The sequence below is a fragment of the Hyperolius riggenbachi genome, chromosome 1, assembly GCF_040937935.1.
Source record: "Hyperolius riggenbachi isolate aHypRig1 chromosome 1, aHypRig1.pri, whole genome shotgun sequence".
Classification (NCBI taxonomy): Eukaryota; Metazoa; Chordata; class Amphibia; order Anura; family Hyperoliidae; genus Hyperolius; species Hyperolius riggenbachi.
Genome location: NC_090646.1, coordinates 324,579,756 through 324,594,430, shown reverse-complemented (window position 1 = coordinate 324,594,430; position 14,675 = coordinate 324,579,756). Strand labels below are relative to the sequence as shown.

The 14,675-nt window shown below is 44.8% G+C and overlaps 1 protein-coding gene across 3 annotated transcripts in view; it reads right to left on the bottom strand.

The window, feature by feature from the left end:
- The window catches only part of MKNK2 (MAPK interacting serine/threonine kinase 2), a 444,163-nt gene that overhangs the window by 43,595 nt on the left and 385,893 nt on the right, over positions 1 to 14,675 (bottom strand). The window contains exon 14 of one of the 3 annotated variants that reach the window (XM_068233850.1): positions 14,276 to 14,471. The exons of the other annotated variants lie outside the window; for them this stretch is intronic. Coding sequence (XP_068089951.1) covers positions 14,447 to 14,471 — 25 coding nt within the window. The 3' untranslated portion in view covers positions 14,276 to 14,446. Of the gene's footprint in view, positions 1 to 14,275; positions 14,472 to 14,675 lie in introns of those variants that run through there. 3 annotated transcript variants of the gene reach the window in all.

Below are 14,675 nucleotides of genomic sequence, written 5' to 3'. Positions count from 1 at the left end.
TTTTGAAAGATGCCATCTTGTTTTTAATATCCACCATTTTGTTTTTGGATAAATAGACTATTTTTGATTCGGCCATTTTGTCTTCATAAATTCTGTGGTAAATTGATTGATTGACACGCCCGGTGGCCATATTTGATGAGTCATAGCTATGCACTGTAGTTGAATTAACTGCTGAATGGTTTAGCCTTATATGTTTTTGGTGAATGCATATGATAACACTTTGTTTTACTGAAGTTGTATTATCCAGCTCATTATAAGAATAACCTTACGAGTTTTTGTTGTGAATCAAAAGTACAATTGTTTTGAGATATTGTAATATTTATTTGAGATTAAATTTATATTTTTACAAATTAGTCTACGTTTACATGTTTAAACCAGTACTGTGAGAAACCCACGAAAAACGAACTCAAACAGTTGGGCGTAGGTTTGTATTTGGAGCTCCTCCTATCCTTTCAGGAGCTTTACATTTTTGATTTTATATTTTTGATAACGATTGTACAATCGTTGACAAAATGCCCGACAAATAAAATATCACCGATCTTATACTATAAAAATGCAGTAGTAGAATATCGCTAACTTTAGCGATATTTTACTAGTGGCAATCCCCTGCACTCTTTTTTCCAGGTGCCTTTATTTCATGTATAAGACCCAGGAGGTAGAACCCTCCAGGAAAGTTAGAGGCACAAGGGGGGAAGAGGAAAGAGTTACACAGTTAAAAGGAAAGAATGAGGTAGTTTACCTCAATGAAGACAAGAATTACATGCATCTCTAAATCTTGGCTCAGAGCACTTTTAAAGAGACTCTGTAACAAAAATGTCATCCTGTTTTCTTCCATCCTACAAGTTCCTAAACCTATTCTAATGTGCTCTGGCTTACTGCAGCACTTTCTACTATCACCATCTCTGTAATAAATCAATGTATCTTTCCCCTGTCGGACTTGTCTCCCTGTGTCTGGAAGGCTGCCAACTCTTCCGTGCTGATCTGTTATGCACACCCCTCTCCAGGCCCCTCTATGCACAATCCCTTGTGTGTTATTTACATAAGCCAGCAGCGTCTCTGCTCTCTTATCAGTGACAGAAGAGAGCTGGATAAAAATCCACCTCTGGTAGGCTGTGAAAGGAGCTGGCTGACACATACTGAGGAATTACAGACACCGGCAGAGCTGTCTGCAGGAAGAAACAGCCTGTTACTCTTCAGTGGATGAGAGCTGCAGGGGACAGAAGTTAAACACACACATGATCTTTTGAGATTCAAAAAGAAGGCTGTATACAGCCTGCTTGTGTATGGATGTATTTTCTATGTGTGGACATACTATACATCAACCTACTTCCGGTTTTGGTGGCCATTTTGTTTGTTTATAAACAAACTTTTAAAAACTGTTTTTGACTACTTTTAATGCGGTGGGGAGCGGCAAAATTGTGACAGAGGGGAATAGGAGATGTCCCCTAACTTTTGTGCGATTTTAACAATACAAATTCTCTTTAAGGTTCTTTTGTTTGGCGTGAAGAAGTGGGTGCAGTCCCACAAAACACGTTTCCGGTGCATATTAAAATAATTAATTGTATGATTGTGTCTTCATTGAGGTAAGCCACCTCATTTTTTTCTTTTAACTGGTTTTAACTCAGTTTTACTATACCCTGGGCACCTCTTTCTCCCTTGTGAAGTTGGTATATTGGACAGAGTAGAATTGAGATGACCCAAGATTTCAGAGGAGGTATCCTGCTTTTCATTTCAGAATATGAAATGCCACATTTGTTTAACAGACAGTGCAAAAATATTGTTAAGTACTACAAGTTGACCCTGTCTTGACACAAATCTAGGGTTGCAACGGTATGAAATATTCATGGTATGATAACGTCTCAAAAATACCATGGTATGCCAGTATCACAGTATACGCCATTACACATTATCATTACAATTACCCTTATAAAAATGAGAAAAGGTCAACGTTGAACAAATGCTTTATTAAAGTTAAAATACATATATGTTACGGCCAGAACCAAAAAAGTCTGGCCACTTCGGGATCTGTCCTGCCACTACGGCCAGCCGGCAAATGCAGGAAATGTTTTTAAAGAATGGACTTTGCCCAACCTGATCAGAGTTGGCCGGCCAAGTCCCGAAAAACATATGTAAAGCTCAGAGGGCTGCAGTGGGGGTGTCACTGATGTCCCCAGGTCCATCTAACCTCTCCACGCTGCGTCTCTCCCGACTTTCAAAACAAATCCAGTAAAATGTGATTGTGCATGGTATGATTATAATGCACAATTAAACCGTGGTATACCACCATACCGGCATACCGCGGCAACCCTACATAAATCTTTAGGCGACTGCCTGTGTTTGTGTACAGGAGAGGGAACAGAATTGATAATTATGTTGTGAGAGCAGATTTGAGGCCTGAACCTAGACTGTCAGAGCACAAAGGTGCCTGAGTGTACCCAAGGTTTGGACCCTTACATGCCTACATTGTGGGCATTGTGGTGGCATCGTCAAAAGTGACAGTCTCACCCATTTGTATAAGAGGACTAAGATAGCCGTGAAGGGGTTTTTTTCACATTTAACTCAGCCTGTGTCAGATACCTCCTCAAATGCCCATGAGGGTTAGTTTATATGTGGCAGAGAGTGCAAGTTACAATTACAAACCCACTTGAGCCTCTGTGGAAGTGGAGCATAGCAAAATTAATGGTGAATCCATCTTTTGTGAACAGAGACAGTCAGTGAATTGAGATTGTGAATAATGGAAGAAGCAGCAGTTCTGAAGGGACCGTGAGTCTCAAAAACTTTCTTCAAATGAGAGGTATACTGTACAAATAAACTTGGAAGTGCTTGCTATTTGCACTCAATGAGACATTAAGCTTACTTTTTGGTGTGTGTTTGAATTCAAAGTATTCCCTGTGTCGTTGAGTTCAATCCTGGACTTTCTGTCCTACCTTAGGAGTAAATAGCTGCAACTTCAATTATGTATGTTATGACTGGACCCACCTTTCTTTACAGGGTGGGTGTTTGATGTGGTGAAGTTGCTAATGGGGTAAGGCACCTGACAAGCGTGTGACTGTAACGTAGAGGTCCCCAAACTTTTTGGGTCAAGGGCCGGGTCAAAATACTTCAGACTGCCAGGGGGCCAGAACATACATAAAATGATGTTGTAAACATTACATTGAATCAAGGTATTGATTCCCCCCAATCATGCCCGGAGGAGAGCTCCCAGCAGCAGCCTTTCAGTCATGCAGCGCTCGAAGAACATCTTTGTGCACCAGACAGTGAAGCATACCCAGGTGACAACGTGCCATCCAATTGGACAACAGTGTCACCTGATGCAGAACTGGATTGGAAGCCAGCGAATAACTGCTCACTAGCTTCATGTGGATGGGTGGTGCCAGCACTGCTATTTTATATGTGGGCCACTGATATTTAAGGGTGCAGTGGGACACATCTATAAATTATACATTTTGGTTTGGGGGGCCAGTGAAAAAGCCTCAGGGGCCTCATTTGGCCCATGGGCCTTAGTTTGAGGACCACTGCTGTAAAGCCTGTACAGTAAAATCCCCTTTTAGTAAACTTAAAGGGACCTAGCCAAGTAATTTACTATATCAGAATTGGTACAATTATACAGGCGCATGGTCGAGACCTAGGGAATGAGTTTTTTATAGCCAGATGTTATGCTATAATGAGATTCTGCTGCATCCATAAGCATGCAATAAAGAAATGTTAATTCAGTTTACTCCCAGTATCAAGCATTCTGTTTGGGACTCCACATCAACATTGGTCATATAACCATCCTATCCAGATCTTTCTGCAAAATATGACAATCTTCCTGTGTGTTGATTATTCTACATCATTTTGTATCCTCTGCAAAAATGGTGACTTTACTTTTGATTTCATCTACTAGATAGATCATTAACTGGTTTGTGTTCTACGGTTTTTACCCCTTAAAGAGAAACTCCAACCAAGAATTGAACTTTATCCCAATCAGTAGCTGATACCCCCTTTTACATGAGAATTAGAATGATTTTCACAAACAGACCATCAGGGGGCGCTGTGTGACTAATTTTGTGCTGAAACCCCTCCTACAAGAGGCTCTGAATACCGCGGTACTTCTGGCAAACTGCCACAATGTAACAATGTTCACAGACAGGAAATGGCTGTTTAGAGCTGTCTAAAAGCTAGAAACAGCTAAATAACCTGCCCACAGTAACAATGTCACCATGTAATAAATGTCAGAATGTGAATCTGGGAGAGGAAAGATTTTACAATGAGCAAACACTGACTAAATCATTTATACATAATTATGGTAAAAAATGAAGCACTTTTTTACTACATTATTTTCACTGGAGTTCCTCTTTAAGGTTCCTGACATTTGACACTTTAGGTGTGTAGTTTTAAAACGGCAGTAACTTTTTAATTACGTATGCCAGCTGTGTGGGCCATTTGTGGGCCGCGAAGCCAACTTTTGTGGCCCGCGGAAGTGTCCCGAGGAGGATTGGGGATTGTGTCATACTATGTCAGAGGTTTACACAGCGTAGTTGCGTTCTCTGCAGTAGCGCTGTGATAGTTAGAGACCCTCATCCATTGGTTGCTGCAGGAACCACCCTACCTTCCTTCCTTCCTTCCTTTTCCAACTCCATGTTAACTGTTCCTAGAAAAAAGTTAAAGATTTATATTTACATTTTGTATGTATGTATCAAGATACATTTCGGCCCACAAAATGTATCTTGATATGAAGTGCGGCCCACAGGCAAAAAAAGGTTGGGTAGTAGCTGGATAGTGTAATGGTTAAGGGCTCTGCCTCTGACACAGGAGACCTGGGTTCAAATCTCGGCTCTGCCTGTTCAGTAAGCCAGCACCTATTTCAGTAAGGAGTTTCTTGGGCAAGTCTCCTTAACACTGCTACTGCCTACTGAGTGCGCTCTAGTGGCTGCCTCGCAAGCGCTTTGAGTCCGACAGGAAAAAGGCACTATACAAATACTGCAATTATTATTACCATAGTAATCAGCCTTATTCTTATTGGCGAGAGGTTGCTGCAGCAACCAATGGGCAAGAGTCTCTAACTATCACAGCGCTACTGCAAAGAACGAGAGCACGAGAAATCTATCACACAATCCTGTATCCTCCTCCTCAGCATGAATTCTTGCTTTGGCTCTCCTCAAGTGCTCCGGCTCTCCTCTCCGAGATGATTTGCCACTGCTCCGGCCTCTCATCTCAAGGAAAACCAGTGTTAGTTACCTGGTAACATCCTTTTTAGTAACCTCCAGGACAGGTCCACCATGAGACGACATAGGCTCCTCCCAGGAACAGGAAACGTCCCACTAGAGCACTCTATAAATTTTAAACTGACCCCTCCAACACCAGTCAACCACAAGAACTGTTAACCACAAAGAGGCGTCATTATACAATATCCATACATATATATATATATATATATATATATATATATCCCGTTATCTGGGTGGGTTACGGACCTGTCCTGGAGGTTACTAAAAAGGATGTTACCAGGTAACTAACACTGGTTTTTCCAGTAACCTCCAGGACAGGTCCACCATGAGAAGATGAGCAAGAAATCTTACCAATTTTAGGGTGGGCCGACTGCCTGTAGAACTTTTTCCCCAAAGGATTGTTGTCTTGCAGTCATCAGATTCACCCTGTAATGTCTTGAGAAGGTGCCCATACTTGTCCATGTAGCGGCTCTACAAATTTCTTCTGGCGTAGCACCCGCTCTGTAGGCCCATGATGTGGCAGCTGCCCTAGTTGAATGAGCCCTAACTGCACTTAACAGGGTAGATCCTGTCAGGGGAGGACTGTGAACTTTTGGTCTAGGGGGAAAACACAACCCATAGGCCCTGGGGGCGTGGCCATGAAATTATGTGGGCGGGGCCAACTGCATGATGCTATGATGTCAATATGGACCAAAAATGTCTGAGGAATGTCACGACTCACTAAGAATTATGGCAGTGCTGATGGCAAAAAGGTCATACTCAGAACTAGCAAGACATACATAATAAAGTGGCTAGTGATAGTGAAATGCAGGTAGTCACCGATTAACAAACGGGATAGGGAATGCAGGTTCATTCTTAACCTGAATCAGTTCTTAAGTCAGAACAGTGTCATTTCTGTGCCTCTTTTGTCCCCCTCTGTGTCACCTGTTTCCCCTGTGCCTTTTTTGTACCCTGTGTTACCTCTGTTCCCTGTGTCTCTTTTGTCCCGTGTTACCTCTGCTCCCCTGTCCCCCTTTTCCTTTTTTCCCCGCGTCACCTCTGTTCCCTTGCGTCTCTTTTGTCTCCCTGTCACCTCATGTCCCGTGTGACCTCGGTTACCCCTCTCTTGTCCCCCTTTGTGTCACCTCATGTCCCTGACTGTGTCTTTTTTGTCCCCTGTGCCATCTCTGTTTCCCCTGTGCCTCTTGTCCTGCTGTAGCACCTGTTTCCGCTGTATCTGTTTTGTCCCCCTGTGTCACCTTTGCTCTCCATTGTGGCTCCTGTGTCAACCCCTGTGACTACTGTGTCCCCCCAGTCACCATTGTTACTCCCAGCATGAGCAGAGAGATTCGCCGCTGGATCGGGGGCATGTGAGTACTACTCTTAAGAGGGGCAGCCATGGAGCACAGAAGCAGCTCAGCCCAAGTCCTCTGGAGAGGGTGAGGGATCCCTCAACACTGCACTTGCGCAGTTTGTAAAAATTGCTACTGCACATGCACTGAATGTTCCACACTACAGGAGCGTAATTGTGGAGCCACATGGCCGCACATGTGCAGTAGCCAACATCTGGCTTAGCCCCTGTAGTCCGTAACTACTGAGGCTAACAGTGGGAGAATGGACAGTACCACACAGACATCGAAGGAGCCCATGGACTATAGGGGGCCAAAGGAAGCCACAGAGAAGTATAAATTCCTGTGTTGCATTGGTTTTAGATTTACTTTAAAGTAAACCTAAATCCTAGCCAAAAAAAAAAAGTTTGACTTACCTAGTGCTTCTACCAGCCCACTGCAGCCACCCTGTGCCCGCACCGGGACATACCGATCCTCTGGGCCCCCGCACCGGGACATACCGATCATCAGGGCCCCCGCACCGGGACATATCGATCCTCCGGGCCCCCGCAGCGTTTTTTTTTCTTCTGGATGTGCGGCCCCAGTCCGTGCACCTCCTGATCGTGCGTAGATGGGAAATGTATAATAATATTAGTAATTGAAACATTTGTATAGCGCTTTTCTCTTGTCAAACTCAATGCACTCAAGAGCTGCAGCCACTGGTACGTGCTCAGGAGGCCATCCTGCAGTGTTAGGGAGTCTTGCCTTGAACTCCTTACTAGCCAGGATTCAAACCCTGGTCTCCCATGTCAAAGGCAGGACCCTTAACCAGTACACTATCAGCTACTATCTCTACTACGTATCCGCAGAACACTTCCAAGGAAGGGAGCGTGGCCAGGGCTGCACATGTGCAGTTGCCGGAAGAGGGGCACTGCTAGGGACCAGATGATTGTTCAGTGACGGGGCAGGCACAGGGCGGCTGCAGGGGGCTGGTAGAAGCCCCGGGTAAGTTAAACTTTTTTTTTCTTCAGTTAAGATTCCCTTTAAAGGATACCGTAAGTGAATCTAAGGTGACCAGTGTAACTTACCTGGGGCTTCTTCTAGCCCCCTGCAGTCCTTCAGGCCCCTTGCTGACATTCCAGTCCAGAGCAGTGCTTTTCAGTGCTGCTAGATTTGGGCGCAGCCGGCGCCACCATAGACTATTATAGGAATCAGTCCTATAGCGGCACTCAGTGAGTAACGTCGGCGCCGTCAGAAGATGGAGCCGAAGTTGCTTAAAAACACAATAATTCGGCCTCCAGCAATCTCTGTAAGCCGAATTATATCATTCCCCCACAATCCATGGCGGCCTGGAGGGGGAATAGTAATTAACACGCCCTGGACTTGTGCAGAAGCAGGATCAGCCATAAACCGGCTGTATCCTGGGACCAAGTCTACCGACGCCGATTTCAAATGTATGCTTTCAGTCTGATCCATTCAGCAGACAGCAGTTGTGCCTCTCTAAAAGCTGCCAGACTAAGTCAGCTACTGGCTATTACGCATGCGTGTCCACATGCCTCCCCGATCGCACTCCCATAGTTGGAAATATTTGGCACATGCGCAGTAGCAATTTTTACAAACTGTGCAAATGCAGAATGCTCCCAGCTTTGGGAGCGCAATTGAGGAGGCACATGCAGCTTTTGGAGGGAACAGCTGCTAAATGGATATCAGAGAGGGACCAGAAGAACTACAGCGGGCTAGTAGAAGCCCTAGGTAAATTACACTGACCACATTAGGTTTACTTAAAGGAAACCAGAGACGTTTTAAAATAAAAGTTTTATACATAGATGGCTCCCACGCCGCCGTCCTCAGCCTTCTCTATCGCCGGCACCAGGTTCCGTAACTTCCTCTAGTCGCAGCCAGTCTGCGGCTGCCGGAGAGAGACGTAGACGGCACACTTCTTTTGCGCAGACTGGCCACTACTGGAGGAAGTTACGGTACCAGAGCTGCAGAAGGATGAGGATGGCGGCATGGGAACGATTGGTGCGAAGGGGGCTGGAGGAAGCACCAGGTATGTATAAAACTTATTTTAAAATGTCTCTGGTACACTTTAAGGAAGACTAAAATAACTTACAACCAAAACAAAAAAAAAAACAAGAGTTTCAATTACCTGGGGCTTCTGCCAGGCCCCTGCTGCCGCCCTGTGCCCACGCTGTCCTGGAACGATCCCACAATCCCCTGCAGTGGCTACGTTTCCTTCTCTTTCTCGCAAATCAATAGCCACTGCACCTGCACAGCCCTGCTCGCACGCATTCTCATTCATGTAGAGAAAACATCATATTGCATCTACGCAAGATGCTCCCGGTTTGGCAAACGTGAACAAGGTTGCGTGCGGACATGGCCACGCAGACGCAGTGGCCATTGAGATGCAATTATTAAACTGAGCTGCGGCTCTAGACCGAAGGATCGTTCAGCATGGCTGCAGGAGGCTGGCAGAAGCCCCAGGTTAGTGAAACCTTTTTTTTTAACTTATTTCAAGTTTACTTTTAAGCAAACTTCCATTGCTGCAACAAGCTAAATTGGCTAACAGGGCACCAGCAGTGGAAGGGTTACACACATACAAGAGAGACAGAGATACGGGGAGGGGGCAGCTATGTGAGCACAGGGCTGGTCTGATAGAAGCACAGGAGACTAATGGGGAGGAGGGGAAGTGTCAGCTTACCAGGAAGAGTGTCCGAAGCTCAAGTTTGCACGGCCAGTGTCCCTGTCCCTTCGTACTTCAAGCAAGCGGCAGGAGGCTGGGACTGAGGGAACATTTGGCACTCCACACCGCAGGAAAGTTGCAGACATCAGGCAGGAAGGGACAGTAGCCCCTCTGCCATTTCAAATGATGCTCCATGCGCCTCTGCTCTTCTCACTGACTGGCTGTGTCTGCAGGCAGGGGCAGGACCTCTGCTGCCTAGCAGCCAGTCACAGCAGCAGCCACAATGAGGAGCAAGAAGGTCCCGCAGTTTAAAGGGCTGCTGCGGGACCAACATAGATGTAAAACGTGGCCCTGAGCAGCCCTAATACCGGAGACACGAGGCTCCCAGGGGGAGATTGCCCCCCTTCCCCCCAGGCCAGTCCGCCCCTGGATCCTGTCAACTTATAGGCGTCCTCTATACCTAGCTTTATCTACTTGGCTATCGTTCTTTTAGACATCTTCATGCCCTTTGTAGCTCCTGAGGTATTGATAAATAGAGCTCTTGATTTCCTAAAATCTGCTACTCTATCTAAATAAGCTATAAGAGACCTTCTGACGTCCAAGGATGGTTCTTCATTGAACGATGGTAGTACAATCTCTTGTGACCTATGAAACCTTGTAGCCACTTTAGGAAGGAGTTCCTCACATGTCTTTAATATCACCTTATCCTTAAACATAAAACAAAAGGGTTCATCACAACATAAGGCCTCCAGCTCGCTCACTCTCCTGGCTGAAGTAATTGCTACTAAAAAGATAACTTTCATTGTTAATTGTCTCAATGGAATTTCCGTTATTGGTTCAAACTGGTCTCCTTTTAAAACTTTTAATACTAGACAAGACAAGACAAGACAAATAACATTTATATTGCGCTTTTCTCCTTGCGGACTCAAAGCGCCAGAGCAGAGCAGCAGCCACTAGGGCGCGCTCTATTGGCAGTAGCAGTGTAAGGGAGACTTGCCAAAGGTCTCCTACTGAATTAGTGCTGGCTTACTGAACAGGCAGAGCCGAGATTCGAACCCTGGTCTCCTGTGTCAGAGGCAGAGCCCTTAACCATTACACCATCAGCCAACTGCTAAGGATAGATCCGAACTAGGAACCTTCCTACTGACTATAGGTTTCTTTCTTTCTATGGACCTAAAGAACTGAATGATAAGGGGATCGTTTGCTAACTTTATATCCAGGTAATGCTGTCACCTGTACCTTCAAAGTACTGAGAGCGATGTTTTTCTCTACTCCGTCCTGTAAAAATTCTAACACTGTGGGTATTACTCCTCCGGAAAATCCAGATTGTTCTTTCCACATGTTGAAAGTCTTCCAGTATTTCAAGTATATCTTCCTAGTTATCTTCTTTCTACAGTCCAGAAGCGTACTGATAACCCTTTCTGAAACTCCTCTCTTCCTTAAAGGAGACCTCTCAGAAGCCAGGCAGACAAGTTTAGATTTGGTATGTAACTTACACTTCCTCTCTGTACCTGGGATAGCACCCTTCCGTGAGGAAGTCTTACCGGACCCTCCAGCCTCATCTTCAGGAGAATTGGATACCAGCTTCTCCCTGGCCAATCTGGAGTTATCAAGATTAATGTTGCCCTGGTCTTCATTAATTTCTGTAAAACTCAAAGTATCAGTTGAATTGGTGGGAACGCATATGCCTTCCTGAAGGTCCGACTTTGACTGAGCGTGTCCACCGCCTCCGCTCCTTCTCTTGGATTTAAGGAATAAAACCTCCTGCATTTTATGTTTGTTTTGTTCGCGAAAATGTCCAGCTGGGGCCGACCCCATCTCCTGACTAAGGTTCTGAAGACCTTCTTGGATATTTCCATCTCTGAGTTCGATAGTCTGTGTCGGCTTAGAAAGTCCGCCATGCTGTTCAAAGAACCCTTTAGGTGGACTGCTGATAAGGATAGGAAATTTTCTTCCGCTATCGTTAGAATTTCCATCGCCAGGTCTAGAAGCTTCTTTGACCTTGTTCCCCCCTGACGATTTATCTAGGCCACTGTTGTAGTATTGTCCGTCCTTACTTGCACATGTTGCCCTTTCAGTAACTGTACTGCCTGTACTAATGTTTCCTTTACTGCTCTTAGCTCTCTGTAATTTGACGACTGGTCCCTTATCAGTTTTGGCCAGAGACCCTGAAACATCTTCCCGTCTAGATGGGCTCCCCATCCTAGGAGACTTGCATCCGTGGTAATACATCTTTGTGTTGGGATCGTCCATAATCTTCCTTCGGTTAGAATCTTTTCTGACATCCACCATTCTAATGACTTTAATAATGTGTCTGGACATGTTACTTCTCTTTCCAAATCCTCCTGCTTCTTGCTCCAGACCCCCATCATCCAATATTTGAGATGTCTTGTGTGCAATAGCGCCCTTTGGACGGCAGGAGATGTTGACGTCAGAAATCCTAATATTCTCATGACTTCTCTTATTGTCAGATTCGGGTATGTTATACAATCCTGTATTATCTTCTTTAATTTTGTCATCTTTTCTTTTGTTAAGTACAGTCTTCCTTTTTCTGAGTCTATCACAACTCCTAGAAACTGTATCTTTGATGTCGGTTCCAGCACGACTTCTCCCAATTTATTAGCCATCCGAGAGTTTGCAGCTGATCTAGCACTCTCTTCGTGTCCTCTTTTGCCTGCTGATAAGAGTCTGCTACTACTAGCAAGTCGTCTAGATAGGGAATTACAAGAATTCCCTTTACATGAAAGTCCTTTATCACTTCCCCCATTACCTTCGTGAATATGCGAGGTGCTGATGAAATCCCGAGGGGGAAGGACTCTGAACTGGAAGTGGACTGAATCTCTTCTTTTTACCGCAAATCTGAGAATTTTTTGTGACGATTCTCTTATTGGGATATGCCAATAGGCATCCCTTAGATCTATATTCGTCATGACGCAGTTGGGGGTTAGTAAGTTTCTCACAGAGAAGATTGATTCCATCCTGAATCTTTGATAAGTCACAAACGGGTTTAACGGTTTTAGGTTCAGAATTAATCTGAATTTCACCGTCACCTTCTTTACTAGAAAAATCGTAGAGTAAAATCCCTTGCGACATTGATCGCAAGGAACCGGAACAACCACTTTTCCTCTATCATATCTTTTATGATGCATTGTAAGGCCTGACGTTTTTGTTTGTCCCTTGGCAGAGGAGTGGAAACAAACCTGTTTCTTGGAAGTGATTTAAAATGAATCTTGTACCCTTGATTTACCAGATTGAGGATGAAATCGTTTCTGCTTATCTCCGTCCATTGGGAATAAAATTCTGTTAGATGACCCCCAACCTTTTCTTTGGCGTCACTTCTTCTCTTGGTTTTCTGGGTTCCGAAAAAAAAAAAAATTCATTTTCGTTCCCTCTCTATTAATGGCCCAGGGTTTTCTTTTCTGCTGAGGTTTATCCCTGTTTTCCTGTCTATTTCTTCTAAAGAACCTCTTATTTTGTATAAATTTATTTTTCTTTGGGAATCCCTTCTTTCTATCTCTTGTTCTTTCCAATATTTCATCCAGCTGGGCCCCAAACAACAGCTCTCCATCGAAGGGTATGTTACATACCCTTGCTTTTGAGGCCTGACTGCCTTTCCAATTTTTTATCCATAAATTACGTCTGGCGGAATTAATTAAGGCAGTAGTTCTTGCATTCACTCTTATGTTCTCTGCCGCTGCATCAGTTATGTAGTCTGTAGCTTTTGAAACCACGTCTAGTGACTCTAAGATTTCCTCTTTAGATGCTCCTCTCTCTAACTTTTCTTCCACCTTCTTTACCCATAAGGCTAATACCCTGGATACACAGGTTGTTGCAGCTGCTGGTCGAAAATTTGCTCCTGCTGAAGTCCATGCTTTCTTAACCTCCCCGGCGTTCTATTGAGATCGCCAGGGAGGCTGCGGGAGGGGTTTTTTTTAATTAAAAAAAAAACTATTTCATGCAGCCAACTGAAAGTTGGCTGCATGAAAGCCCACTAGAGGGCGCTCCGGAGGCGTTCTTCCGATCGCCTCCGGCGCCCAGAATAAACAAGGAAGGCCGCAATAAACAGCCTTCCTTGTTTGGCTTTCCTCGTCGCCATGGCGACGAGCGGAGTGACGTCATGGACGTCAGCCGACGTCCTGACGTCAGCCGCCTCCGATCCAGCCCTTAGCGCTGGCCGGAACTGATTGGTCCGGCTGCGCAGGGCTCGGGCGGCTGGGGAGACCCTCTTTCGCCGCTGCTCGCGGCGGATCGCCGCAGAGCGGCGGCGATCAGGCAGCACACGCGGCTGGCAAAGTGCCGGCTGCGTGTGCAGCTTTTTATTTGAGGAAAATCGGCCCAGCAGGGCCTGAGCGGCAGCCTCCGGCGGTGATGGACGAGCTGAGCTGAACTCGTCCATACCGCTCAGGAGGTTAAATTAAGGGCAAATTCCACTTTCTTATCCTGCGGATCTTTAAGATATCCCAGATCCTCAAAAGCTAATTCATTATCTTTATTGACTTGAGAGAATGCTGCATCAAGCCTAGGACATCGATCCCATATTTTGGCATCCGCTTCTGTAAATGGGAATATCTTCATAAACCCCTTAGACATGAACAATTTCCTATCTGGGTATTTCCATTGACTAAGAATAGTATTCTTTGTAGATCTATGTGCCGGAAATGTAAGAGGCTCATCAGGTTCCATTCCCTGGTACAATCCATCATGTAATGATATCTCTTCAGATTTCTTTGGCTCAATTTTTAAAGTATTATTGATTGCCAATATCAGTTGTTCAGTCTCGTCAGCCGGAAATCTGAACCTAGACACCTTCTTTATATCTGATTGACTCTCCATACTCCTGGCTGAAGATACATCAGATTCGTCATTATCGTCCTCCTCCCCCTCTTCTTCAACCTCTTCATCTTCAGAGGAAGAAATGATAGGTGTTTTAGTTTAGGATTTACTCTTACTCTTACTTTTTGCTGGCTGTTCAGACCTTGTCTCACCAGTACAAGGTACAGGAGTTGCCAGTGCAGCCGTACTAGTGCTAGCACTAGCCGTATCTGTAGCTGGGGTCATGGCAGCAGAAATAACTTCCCTTAGGGATTTAATTGTATCAGACATCTCCTGCTTAACCGCTGACATAATCTCCTCTTTCAAACCCCCTGATTGCTCTTGGATTAATTTTACAAAACAGGGTTGGCAAAACTGTTTAGTATAAGTATGGGCAAGTTTTGTGTCACAGAGCGGGCAACGCCTCCTAGGCCTTAAAGGGTCAGTAGACTCTGTGCCCTATAATAAAACACAATAAAAAACAGAGTGTCAACAGTCTGCCTACAATAGTAACCATAAAGGACACCCTGGTGCACAAACGTCAGAATGTGATCAGAGAAGTAATCCATACACCAGAATGAATAATAAAAGGTACATGTATATCAACAAAAGATACATAAACCTTAACTGAGGTACTCTGGGAAAATATGTATAATGAAAATA